The 13,965-nt window shown below is 40.1% G+C and overlaps 1 protein-coding gene across 1 annotated transcript in view; it reads left to right on the forward strand.

The window, feature by feature from the left end:
* Positions 1–1,581: 1,581 nt before the first annotated feature.
* LOC144805696 (uncharacterized) overlaps positions 1,582–13,965 on the forward strand; it is a 198,936-nt gene continuing 186,552 nt past the window's right edge. The window contains 2 exon segments of the mRNA XM_078672201.1: positions 1,582–4,200; positions 4,202–4,306. Of these exon segments, the coding sequence (XP_078528327.1) occupies positions 1,784–4,200; positions 4,202–4,306 (2,522 nt within the window). The 5' untranslated portion in view covers positions 1,582–1,783.

Consider the following 13,965-nt stretch of genomic DNA (forward strand, 5'->3'; position numbering starts at 1 on the left):
ACATGTTCGCCTCCTCTGTTTGTACCTCATTAGTAGCTACCTGTGCACTTCCTCCGTTTGTATGTCCCGGGCGAGCCTCTTTAATGACGCTTGTGATCCTGGTACTGCCAAGCATGGCCGTTTGTCTATCAGATCATTACCTGATGTCTGCTGTGTGCATCGAGTCACTCCTCTGCTTTAGCTGTGAGTGAACCCTGCTGAGGGAGTACGCAGACATAAGGGAGTATGGAAGGCGACGAACAGGGAGTAAGGTGAAGCTGATTTCAAGAAAAGCCCAAAGGTGTAAATGCTGCACTCCCCCTCAAGCAACAGACATCTTGTCCCACTCTGCCAACGCTCCATCCACCCACAGAGTAGCATGCTGGCACCAAACGGAAAACATTAAGTTAGATGCCATGGTAAGGTATAAAAAGACAAAAAGCAGACATGTATTGACAGCAGAGATATCACAGGTATATTACAGGTTGTGATGGAATCTCTATAATCAATGCTGCAATCTTCCCACAAATGCTTGAACCAACCCCAGGAAAGTGGCAAAGATAACTTAACAAACAGAAAAGTAAAGACAGGAGTTGGAACTTCAGCTGCTCGAGTGTGAACAGGAAAGTATTGTCAAGAAGAGAGTGAATGGAGCTTAATTTCTTATATACTTCCTGGAGCGTTACCTTTATTATATACTTCCTGAAGAGTTTTGTTTGTGATATGGTTCTTGAAAGGGTTACTGTTGTTATACACTTCCTAAAACTGAAGTGATTGCAGCACATCCTGATCCATCTCTTTTTCCACAATCTCTTCTTGTTTAAATGAAATCTTGCCATGTTGCATCTTCGTAAAGCTGTACCTCTAGCGAGTGGGCACTCCATGTGTGCTCTTTCTGTACTAAGTTACTCTGTGAACACTGGAAAATCACCTTCTTTTCTGAAGTAAGTAAGAGTTACATGTTCAATGAAAGATTTAGTTAAATATCTTTGTATGGTGAAATATCTCTTGGTAACTTTCATAAATGGTAAAGAAGAGATATCTTTTACAACTAGTTAAATATTGTGTATTCACATTCTCTTACATTTCCATTTAGTGATTTTAAATCTCTTTACATCCAATAGGAAACCTGCCTTGAATGCACAAAGGATCGTGAATAATGACAGTAATCGTGCAATTCTGAAAAAAGTGGTAAAAAAAAGGAGCTCCAATATTCAGGAAAAGATCTGCACAGTCAGAGACTGAGGAACCTGAACATACACCGATAGATCCTGGAAGAAGCAGTCAAGGGCATATCAGTGGATGCACGCAACAGGACTAAGAAATGACCTTTAGAAAATTAAGGAAACAACACTGACAAACCACCTCCTGTAGAAATAGGCCTGCACCACCAGCTTTGATCATGTGTTTGGTAAAAGGTGGATACAGCATTGCTCTGCTTCCTGTAATGATGGCAGACCACCATTCAGCGTGCTAGGTGTATTATAAACTCTTTCTGGCCACATGAGCACGAGAAAAACACAAGGTAGTGGAGCCAGACAACTGAAGGGTAATAGAAAGAGAGGGTCTTTGATGTACAACAGACTGTGTTAATTTGCATCGACCAGAAGGAAGACTAATCTTTACCCGTAACACACAAAACTATTTTGCAATCTAAAGACATACCCACCTACAAAGAAGCTTTACTTGCCAAAATAATAATATATGTAGTTGGTGAGTCTTGTATTTCATTGTGAAATCTGAAATCAACCATCCCAAAATACCACACACACACCGGGAATGTTAGAATAGTGCTTTATCAACCATGTTAGCTCCTCAGGAAATGCTCTCATGGGATGCAGACATTTATAAACCCGACCCACAGACACTAACCAAGAAAGAAAAATCATACACATGCAGCAAGAGCTTTAGTTTGTCATCGCTACTAAAGAACCATAAGGAAACACACACAGGAGCAGCAACGTGCAATTGCAATGAATGTATGAAGAACTTTAGTCAGTTAAAATTCCTAAAAGATAATCAGCGAACACATACAGGGGAAAAATTATACCATTGCAATGAATGTGCGAAGAACTTCAGTCTGTTATCACAACTCCAAACACATCAGCGAACACACACTGGGGAAAAACCGTACCATTGCACTGAATGTTTGAAGAAATTCAGTCAGTTATTAGACCTCCAAGTACATAAACAAACACACACAGGGGAAAAACCATATAATTGCAATGAATGTGGAAGTAGTTTTAGTCATTCCTCAACTCTCAGGAGTCATCAGCAAACACACAAACGGGAAAAGCCATTCCAGTGCAGTGAATGTGGAAAGAGCTTTAGTCAGTTATCAACTCTCCAATCACATCAGCGAACACACACAGGGGAAAAACGATTCCAGTGCTATGAATGTGGAAGTGGTTTTAGTGATTCCTCAAATCTCAGGAGTCATCAGCGAACACACACAGGGGAAAAACCATTCCATTGCAATGAATGTGGAAGTCGTTTTAGTTATTCCTCAAATCTCAGGAGTCATCAGCGAACACACACAGGGGAAAAACCATTCCAGTGCAGTGAATGTGGAAGTAGTTTTAGTCATTCCTCAACTCTCAGGAGTCATCAGCAAAAACACAAACGGGAAAAGCCATTCCAGTGCAATGAATGTGGAAAGAGCTTTACTAGGTCATCAGACCTACAAAAACATAATCGAACACACACAGGGGAAAAACCATTCCAGTGCATTGAATGTATGAAGAGCTTTAGTCAGTTATCAACTCTCCAATCACATCAGCGAACACACACAGGGGAAAAACCATTCCAGTGCTATGAATGTGGAAGTAGTTTTAGTGATTCCTCAAATCTCAGGAGTCATCGGCGAACACACACAGGGGAAAAACCATTCCATTGCAATGAATGTGGAAGTCGTTTTAGTTATTCCTCAAATCTCAGGAGTCATCAGCGAACACACACAGGGGAAAAACCATTCCAGTGCAGTGAATGTGGAAGTAGTTTTAGTCATTTCTCAACTCTCACGAGTCATCAGCAAACACACAAACGGGAAAAGCCATTCCAGTGCAATGAATGTGGAAAGAGCTTTAGTAGGTCATCAGACCTACAAAAACATAATCGAACACACACTGGGGAAAAACCATTCCAGTGCTATGAATGTGGAAGTAGTTTTAGTGATTCCTCAAATCTCAGGAGTCATCAGCGAACACACACAGGGGAAAAACCATTCCATTGCAATGAATGTGGAAGTCGGTTTAGTGATTCCTCAAATCTCAGGAGTCATCAGCGAACACACACAGGGGAAAAACCATTCCAGTGCAGTGAATGTGGAAGTAGTTTTAGTACTTCCTCAAATCTCAGGAGTCATCAGCGAACACACACTGGGGGAAAGCCATTCCATTGCAGTGAATGTTTGAAGAGCTTCAGTCAGTTATCACAACTCCAAACACATCAGCGAACACATACTGGGGAAAAACCATACCATTGCAATGAATGTGGAAGTAGTTTTAGTGATTCCTCAACTCTCAGGAGTCATCAGCGAACACACACAGGCGAAAAGCCATTCCAGTGCAATGAATGTGGAAAGAGCTTTAGTAGGTCATCAGACCTAAAAAAACATAATCGAACACACACTGGGGAAAAACCATTCCAGTGCATTGAATGTATGAAGAGCTTTAGCCAGTCAACAACTCTCCAATCACATCAGCGAACACACACAGGGGAAAAACCATTCCAGTGCTATGAATGTGGAAGTAGTTTTAGTGATTCCTCAAATCTCAGGAGTCATCAGCGAACACACACAGGGGAAAAACCATTCCATTGCAATGAATGTGGAAGTCGTTTTAGTGATTCCTCAAATCTCAGGAGTCATCAGCGAACACACACAGGGGAAAAACCATTCCAGTGCAGTGAATGTGTAAAGAGCTTCAGTCTGTTATCACTTCTCCAATTACATCAGCGAACACATACTGGGGAAAAACCATACCATTGCAATGAATGTGGAAGTAGTTTTAGTCATTCCTCAACTCTCAGGAGTCATCAGCGAACACACACAGGGGAAAAACCATTCCAGTGCAGTGAATGTGTGAAGAGCTTCAGTCGGTCATCAGACCTACAAAAACATAATCGAACACACACTGGGGAAAAACCATTCCAGTGCAGTGAATGTGTGAAGAAATTCAGTCAGTTATCAAACCTCCGGATCCACCAGCGAACACACACGGGAAAAACCATACCATTGCACTGAATGTGTGAAGAGCTTCAGTGGGTTGGCAACCCTCCGGAGCCACCAGCGAACACACACGGGGGAAAAAACCACACCACCCAGCCAGTGAGGAACATCAACAAGAATGCTCTTCAGCACATTAATCCTTATATATAACACACTCCAGGGGTTTGCTCCAGGGTCAAACTCACTTTACTTTCACGTTAACAGCAACAAGTTCTAAACTGGAGAATCTATATTTAGGAACAAGGGGTTTATACTTCCATTAGTGGCATAATACATTTGAAACCCAATACTTTATAGATCTGTATTAATGATACATAACCAAACACCACCCATGTATGGACATCCAAGAGCCTTTAAAAACAACACTACAGAGGTGTGTACCAGGATTTACTTTAACATTAATATGAACTAAATTATGATACAGCAAGAACAATCATGATGCTATGAAATGTACACAATGATGACTAGATGTTACATGTTAATAAGAAATTTATGTTTTTAGACGTAATAAAACAAAACATGTATTTGAATTCATGGTATTTGACTGCTGAGTGTATATAAGGCGATCTTAGATGTGATTTATTGCCTAAACTTTAAAGATAATTTGTGATGTCAGCAAGAAGCCTAGTTTATTTGGTAATAGAGGGGTCAAATCTCGATAGCATGACTGCTTTCAGCAGGGAGTCTGGTGCAGGTGGTATCAGAGGGGACTAGTCTCACCCGTGTGCCTTCTCTCAGAGTGAGAAGCGGTTCTTTGCTTGAGATGGTTCTACCTCTCCTTCTGTGTTAATGAAGAGAGAAGTGCTACCAGTAATACTGAGTTCTGGGATTCACGGCTGTTTTGGGAACTTAATTCAGTCTTTTTTACCCAATCAATACCTGATTTATTTAGGAATGCTAAAATATGTCTGTATCTTGGCAGTCCACTTGTTAATAATCCATAAAAATACCACGGGGATTTAAACATGAATTTGGCAAATACAAAATTTTCTTTTTTTTTAAAGGTTCTTATATAGCACTGCTTCATCTAATAATGTCTGATGGGTTTTCTTCGAGCCCTTCAAGAAGTTTTCCATTGACTGACTCAATGGGATTTCCGATGAAAGGCTGACAATCTGTCCAACTCTAAACAAGGATGGTGGGTGGGCCTTTGGTTTGGCTGGTGTAACGCTTTGTTGCATTTTTGATAGAGTGCCCTAAATCCAACCCGCCTTTCTTTAGTGATTTTTCTATTTTGAGTTACATTTGAAGACTGTCCTGCTTATTTATAGTTTGACAGGGGTCCATGGTCTGCCAGAGGAACAGGCGTAACAACCTCCACTACCCCTGTGTCTTCAAGGAGCAACAGGAGCTCCTCTAAAAGCATCTAAAGTTTGCTGAGTCGTTGCCATTTTTCACACGGTTGCACAACAGACTTTTTGGTTTTACTCCTTATGAGAGTTTGCTTTTTGTAAAACCAATAAATCGTGTACTTGATACACTGAGAGCTTTCTACAAGGGAGTCTAGGTCATTTTTCATAGATTTTTCCTGTTTGATACAACCAGTCTTTTCATTGTGTTCCTGAAGAAAAACAAGTAGGTCAGAATGCCTACCATAAGTAGGGCGGACTGTCTGATGTACTTACACCAACAGCCCCATGTATGTCGGTCATTGTTGTGAGGGTTCCTGAGGTTCTGACCTCTGTTCAAACAGAGGAGTACAGTGATAGCTTCGTCTCACCAACCTCCAAAATTCTCCAATATATTTTTATAATCCTTTTAATACAATTTGCTAATGGATTATACATGAGAACCACGGCCATGCTTTCTTCTCTTACTCATGCATACGAGTGCAGGAGGTTGTCTCTATGATGCTTGGCCTCTTCTTCGACTGCTTTAGTCCTTCTGGGGTAACCTCTTCCACCAATGTATCCTTCAAGGATTCCTGTTGTTTCATTAAAGAGCGTTATTAGAAACAGTTTGTCCAAATTTGTAAAACTGTTGACAGTTACTGACATACCAAGAGAAGTTGTCTTTATTTCCTGCTGACAGGAGAAGCGCTCTTGATGGCTTGCTAATGAATGTAGACTAAGGGCGCTCTTTTTTCTTCCTGACTCGTGATTTGAACAAGCCTTGAAAAGGTGTGACTCGCTAGCCCCACTATCACCATTCGCAGAAGAAAAAATAGTAACAAATTGTTTTTGATACTTCGTTAGCAGAATCAAGATTTACACACCCTGCCAGTGTGGAAATAAGTAACATGTTTGTGCGGGTATGTAATGATTGTCGTGGGGTAGGGGGTTATGAGTCTTAAGAGGAATGAGGTACAGTCAAAACGAACTTGCTGTGCAATCGTTGGGATTTATTTGTATAAGTTCTAGGGCAAACAACAACTAAAAAGTCTCGTAGGACTGACAACAAAAGAAAGTCTATCTGCGGGCTCCTTCTCGTCTTTCTCTGCAGAAGTCCCCGGGTTGGGTCCAGCGGAAGGTCTTCTGACTTCGTAGACGCTCCCCAAAACAAAAAGAAAGAAAGAATACGCCGGGTTACTGGCGTGACCGATAACAAGTATTGGCATGAGGGGGGGGGGAGGCGTGAAGGGGATCACCAGGGACCACAACCGTTCGGTGCTCTTTGGACCCGTGAAAGTGGTGGCGTTTGCAGAGTCACTCCCGTCCCGTGACCACCCAGCCGCCCTCTACCCGCTCGCTCCCTCCGTGAAAAACACTCCCCGTACCTTACGGAGCCACACTTCTCCTGTTGAAGTGTGGCTGGGCGGAGCGTGGTTCCGTTGGCCTCCCGGCTTCTCCTGCGGCGACCTGGTGGCTGGTCCTACTCCTGTCTCCGAGGACGGCAATCCGGTATCCTCCCGTGTAATGGCGAACTCCTGAGATGCTTCCTCCTCTGTTGGCGCGTTCGCGCCGTTCCCGTCCAGCTGTCGCGGTATCAGCGCCGCCGATGTCTCTGATTGGATATATGTGGAGGACGTCACTGATGGTGCTCTGTCTTCCGGGTAAGCCCAGGCTGCCTTAAAGGGAGCGTGGCCATCCTGCACTCGCCGAGGCGGAAAGGAAGAGGGATATTGGTCAGTATCTGACTCGTGGCAGGTAGGGACCCCCTGACAGGGTACCACAACTTTTATATTAAAAGCACAAGCTGTTTTGTTTACATGCTTGCATTTAAAAGATGTTGCTACTGCAAAAGCCCCGGCTTATAATAGTGAGATGTTCAACGTAATTTAATCAGGGAGGTAGAGAAATACCAAGCTGGAAAAAAATAAACGCGGTTCAAAATGACTGCCATAAAATAATCTTCATCTCAGACATGCTGTTCTCCACCTTTAGTAGGGACATTTCCCTACTTACATTGTTAAAGTAAATTGCAGTTCATTGATTGACAATGCGGGTTCCGGGCTCTGCATTGCACCCGTGCTAGCTAGAATCTGCTGGCTTCGGCATCTGGAGCCGCATGAAGAGGAGAAAGAGGCGGACTTGCTTGCAGGAGCCACTCGAGTGAGCAACCCAAGCCAGCGAACACGGTGAGGAATTCATTTTACTTGTTTAATTTTCTTGAGTAAATCTGCTTCTATCTACCGCCGACGCTCGCAGCTTGCCATTTCTTTGACTGCCCTCACCTGTTTTTGGTTGGATTTTGGTCTAGAGCCTGGGTCTGGCACTTGGAGCTGATTTGTGAGGATCACAAGAAGCAAGGAAGAGGGCGGCCACCAATAGTTGATGGCTTTTGAGCGAGAGCACGTGTGGGCCGCGGAGGTGGCCCGACTAGGTTCCGGTGCAGCCTATGATCTCATCTAGTGAACCCGTCTCGTTCGGTCAGTATAACACAACAGTGTGGATTTGCTGCAGACTTCCTATGGGGCTCTTGTGGATAGATCTGGATTACTGAAGGGAAATTAAGAACCCATTGAGCTCTTTGAAGTCTAGGCCCCCTTCCAAAATGTGCCCGGACCTAAGGTCTTTGAAAGGAGTTTTGTACCCTGTACGAGGTTAGGGGAACTATGCAATCAGGCAAGGAGAGGACACCTTTTCCCCCCATTAAGAGGGAAAAAAACAACACCAACCCTCAACATCTCTAAATAAAATGGAAGTAAAACTATCCGGGAAAAATCAGTTGTTAATATCCCCAATGATACGTATATTTGGGAACCCAAAGAATACTCCAAATAAGTTTGAATTCACGAAGGACCCAATGGGAGCCATGTTAACTATACAACCAAATTCATGTAAACTACAAACTCCACTGAAACCGCTGAGTGAGGCAAGAATAACAAGATCAAATCAAGGATTAGGTGCGCCTAACCAATATGAGGGGATCAAATTCCTAAAATAAAGGAAGAATCGGCCAATCAATGGGGGCAAATAACTGATTTGGAAATGTTAACTGTCCCCTTAACCTCACATTTGCAGCCCGGGGACTTAAGTTCATCTGAATTATTGTCGGGAGTTGCTCAACAGTTATTGTCATCATGTGCACCACTTCCAATTGAAGTGTCAGTAAAAATTAAAAATGTAAACTCTTGCGTGGAACCTATGCCCTTAACTCAAACAAACCAGGTATATCAAAGTAGCCCCATTATAGGGGTTGATCCGCAAAAAACTATTGGAACCAATAACTTATCACAATCTCTTCAAATAAATACTAATATAATTTTGAACAATATGAAACAAAAAAGGAGACTGGAGAGTCATAAGCTGGGTAATGGAAATCAAGATAATTGGCCCGATTATATTTTGAAATCAGACAATCTGCAGTTTTGGAGAACACCCTATCAAAATAATGATCATAACAGCAAGTTGCAACATGCACAATTAAATAGAAAAGAGGAAGAACAACCAAGCCCCTTTTGTGAGAATAATAAACAGCACCTTATGGAAAGCAGACAAGTAGCCTCTAGAAATTGGGACTCAGGGCAATCTGGGACCTTCTTTTCAAAAATTTGCAACTGACATTAGAGGCACTAAAGTACCAGTCGAATAAACTGGAGGTGCAAATACAACTTCTCGATGTCATAACATCTTTAGTAGTGGGAATTCACCATAAGCTAGCCACATTAAAGAACCTAGTAATATTGGCTCAGGCACAACCAGTAGCACCATATCCAGATTGTAATTGTGCACATTTGATTAATACATTGGCTGAAATTCCAGAAATATTAAATACAATAATCAAGGATTTAAGAGGACATTTACAAATTAATGGAAATAAAGATTATTCGATTGAGGATGTAGCACAAAAAAATAACTACAAGCAACAATTTAATCCTTCAAAATAACATGGTTTTAATGGACAAAAAGAAGGAGGAGGTAGAAGAAGAGAAATCAGCTTCTCTCGTAACATCCCCAGTACCCCAAATGTCAAAAAGACAGAGGAAAAAACAACGGAGAGCGAGGAATAAGGTTAATTTCTTTATCTCCTCTAAAAGCAGTAATAGAAAATTGATCACAGAATTTAAACGAAGATATTAAAGCAACTCAGAACCAGCCTGATAAAGTTACAGAAGTAAGAAACCACTTTTCCCTTTGTTCAATAAAAACACGCCTGAAGATAACATCGTAGACGTAAGTAACGCCATTAATGATCTAACAGACCGACCTAAAATATAAAAACTTGAAGACCAATACCAAATTGTCAAGCTAGAAGTTGATGGAAATAAAATGATGGCAAAACTGGAATTATTGCAAAAAGGAAATAATAAAGCTAATATTAAGGGTACTATGACTGATCAAGATAATTTGGGCGCAGCCGGAAAATAAGTGGAAAATCGAGGTACCGCAGAAGCAGGTTATTGATGGAAGCAAAAATCATTAGACGTTGGAAAGTTTAATTAAGAGTCAACAACCAACCATACTAAGGACTTGGGACCAAAAGTTAGAAAACCAAACCGGAAAATCCCAAGACCTGGTATTGACAAATTTTTTTCTGCAAAATAAAATTGGTACAAATCAAGCACTTGAAAGTAAAAACGAGATACATAAAGGAGAGATACAATTAATTTTTAAACCAAAATACCAGTCCGGGGCAAGCATGATAACTTGAACTGGGGTAATATCCTTAAACATTGTGAGGTAATTCCCTCATTTGAAGGAATTAGAAGAGAAGATATAGAAGCATTTGATTTTTTTACCCAATTAAGTCGATAACCAATAACTGACATTTATTTCCCCCCAAAAATTAGAGGGTCAATGTAAAGGGTCAGACAACAAGCAGATATATTCAATACTTAAAAATCCTATTGGTAGAACTATTGGCCAAGGTTCTATATTCACTACGGAAAATAAAAGAGAAGTAGTGGAGGAACTACAATTGAGTGGCTGACAGCAGACCTACATGGAGCAAACCAAGATTGACAAAATCAATCTACCGGTGTCCAGGAAGAGGTATCTAATTGAAGAGAAAGGATAGATCTATGATATTGGAATATAAAAGGCACATAATCAAAGTCTCAAAATTAGCATCTGACTACACCATCGTGCAATTTTAAAATTACTTTTCTCCAGGAGACCTGAGCCTCCTATCCTTTTAAATTAGAAGGCTTTATGGTCTATTACAAACCTGCTGAGAAAGTAAATAAATATGGTACGGCCTGTGGGGTATGGCAACCTTTATTTCATAGAAATAAAAGTTGAAAGTGAGTTAGTGGTTCTCAATATTTGCAACTGTCTAATAGTCAAGTTAAAAACTGGACAAAATCGCTTTTATTAATAAACATATATATTCACCCTGATCCTAATTTGAGGAAACCATTGGCCAGTAATTTAATGGCTATATTACAACAGCAATTTTAAAAAGATATGCAACCTGAGATTATTATTTCAGGTGACTACAATATGAATTTGCTGTGGTCATATGTTAGAAATAAATTAATACAACAACAGGATTATCTATGGGTGATCCCTAACCATCCAACAATTCAAGACTCTAAGGCACCAAAAGCGGTAATTGGAGAGAACTTATTAAAAGATCTGTAATTATTGGGTCTAAGGATTCTAAATGGACGATTCCCACAAGATTATTCAGTAGTATCCCTCAATCTATTTTAGAAGATGTAATCTTTCCGGATTGCAGAAGCAAATAGGAGTGACCATAGTCAACATATAATTGAGCTAAAACTAAACTGTTTAAGACATGAAAATTATGTGATTATTCAAGGTGACATAACTACAATAAATTAGAAGAGATGGTTGAACATTGTTTTGAAGATGTCAATCTCCATGCAATTGAAAAGTGGACCCTTTTTACAAATAATTAATGACAAACTACACTCAAAAAGAAAGAAACAAGATAAAATGTCACAGGTACTCGTATAACTTTCCTTTGAAGGCCGCCTACTAAAAAGTGAGCATAATAGAATATCAAGCATGGTAAAGAAGTGGCCAGAAAATCAAGATTGTGGTGGATAATTAAAGAAAATGTAGTACAGATGTGAGAAAACTAATTTGGGAAAAGAAATCATAAGTAAATGAGGCCCTTTGAGCAAAAGCCCTATATACTAGCAAAAAGAACAATAGAAGAGAATTTTGGAAAATGATTAACAACTTGAATAGAGTTAGTAGTACAACAACATCCTCTATATTAACTGAATCTGGTTGGATTAAGTTTTTACAATTTCATTTGAATTGCAATCCAGATATGGAGTTTAACTGAGGTCCAGATAATACAATATGAGTGACGGATAATAAGGAAAATGAATTGCATACAACTGAAGACCAAGTATGTAAGCTTATGTGTTAACAGAGATTTGATGGAGCCCCTGGTCCCAATGGGATCCCAGCCGCAGTCTATAAAGAAAACGTGCCTATCTGGGCAGATTACCCAACAAGTATTTTTAACCAAGCATTGCAAACATCGATCATTCCAGAATCACCGATCTATAAAAGCATAGAGTGGGAACAACCAACAAACTATCAATTAATAATGTTGCAAGATATGGAAAGCCAAACTCTTTGAAGGAATCCTCCTGTCAGAATTAATAGAATGGGCAACGAAAATGCAGATAATTCCACCAAATCAACCGGGGTTCATGCACAGACAAGGTACAACAACCAATATTTTAATACTTGCAATCCTAATTGAAAAATACAAACTCAGGAAACAACCGCAGTACTTATGTTTCATGGGTTTTAAATCCGCTTTTGACTGTTGAAAATTAGAGAAACAAGGTATCGGCCCGGGCCTCTTAAAAGCATTTCAATTACTATATAATGAGACCAGGACTGGGGTTTGAATTAGTTAAAGGCACAGAATTATCTAGAAAAATTCAAACATCTCAGGGTTTAAAACAAGGGTGCGTACTTGCACCCCATCTAATTTATTTTTATCAGATTTAACAGAAGTGTTAGATAACAAGATCACTCATCCAGCTAAATTGCCAGATAGACAAATTTCAAATCTGTTATATGCTGATGACTTTATTTTATTAAGTCAAACAAAAATAAGATCATAATGTCTAATAAACAAAATATCAAAATACTCTATGGAGAACAGGATGGTAATAAATGAAGTTAAAACGAAAGTAATGGTAGTTAATAACAAGGCATTGAAATGCAATAAATATAAATGGTTTTTACAAAATTGACAATTAGAACAAGTGAAAACCTATAAATACCTGGGTTCTTGTTTGACGATAAGGGCTCATTTTGTCTACATAAAGCAGAGTTGATAAAGAGAATTAACTCCCTACTAATGGCATTTCGTACATTGCAGAGTTCCTTGGTGGGGTCTTGTTATCGCCCACTGTTAAAAGTAATAAATGCAAAAATGCTGCCCAGTCTGCCCTACTGTAGCAAGGACCCTAGACCTTTAAATAATACTATTACCAAAGTTTTAACATTTTTGTTTCAGCTCCCCACCAATGCATCAACTGCACAAATAAGATTGGATTTTGGCATACCCAACCAGCAAATTGTAAGGATGGGTCAATATCAATTGAAAAAAGTTTTATTCGACTGCGCTAGTGATAAAAGCATTACAGATAAAAAGAATTAAAAAAAATTATATTACAAAAGTAAAATTTGGTTAAGACGTTAATACAAAAGTGCAATCAAAACCATCGTTATGTTACACATAGTGTAAACCGAGTTAAGAGACAATATTCAAAAACAACAATCAAAAGGCAATCTAAAACACCTTGACGAGCGTGGTATATCCTCCAATAGCTGCTTTGCGCAGTCACATACCTGCACAGTGGTGGTTGGTTACCACATGATCTTATTCCACATCAACAAAAAAGCTCTATCCCTGCCTCCTGTTCAAGATCCCCCCAAATGGTCCAGAAACCTCTCCCAGATCCCCCTGGACATCATGGAAAAAAGTCTAAAGTTGATCCTACCCAGCGGCAAGGATCTTTCCACAAATGACCTCACCTCACTATACAACATAAATATGGTATCCCTGCTGGACCAACTAGCACCTCTGAAAATGAAAAAAAAATGAGCCATCCCGTCCTGATCCTGGTTCTGACATCAACGATGAAAGGAGACAAATAAGGACCTCAGAAAGACGTTGGAGGAGCATGCCCACTACTTCCCACCACAATCAACTCAGATCTATCAGGAAGAAATATAACAGTCATATCAAGAACAAAAAATCTGTATATTTCACCTCTGCACTGGATTGCACAAAAAAAGACCCAAGGAGCTCTTTAAGATCATCAGACAACAAACCTCCAAACCTGATACGTCCCTGGGTCAAGCTTCCAAAGAACGGTGCGACAACTTCGCCACCTTCTTCAATGACAGGATCTCCAAGATCGTGCGCTCACG

This window comes from Lissotriton helveticus (assembly GCF_964261635.1).
Source record: "Lissotriton helveticus chromosome 1_1 unlocalized genomic scaffold, aLisHel1.1 SUPER_1_unloc_19, whole genome shotgun sequence".
Classification (NCBI taxonomy): domain Eukaryota; kingdom Metazoa; phylum Chordata; class Amphibia; order Caudata; family Salamandridae; genus Lissotriton; species Lissotriton helveticus.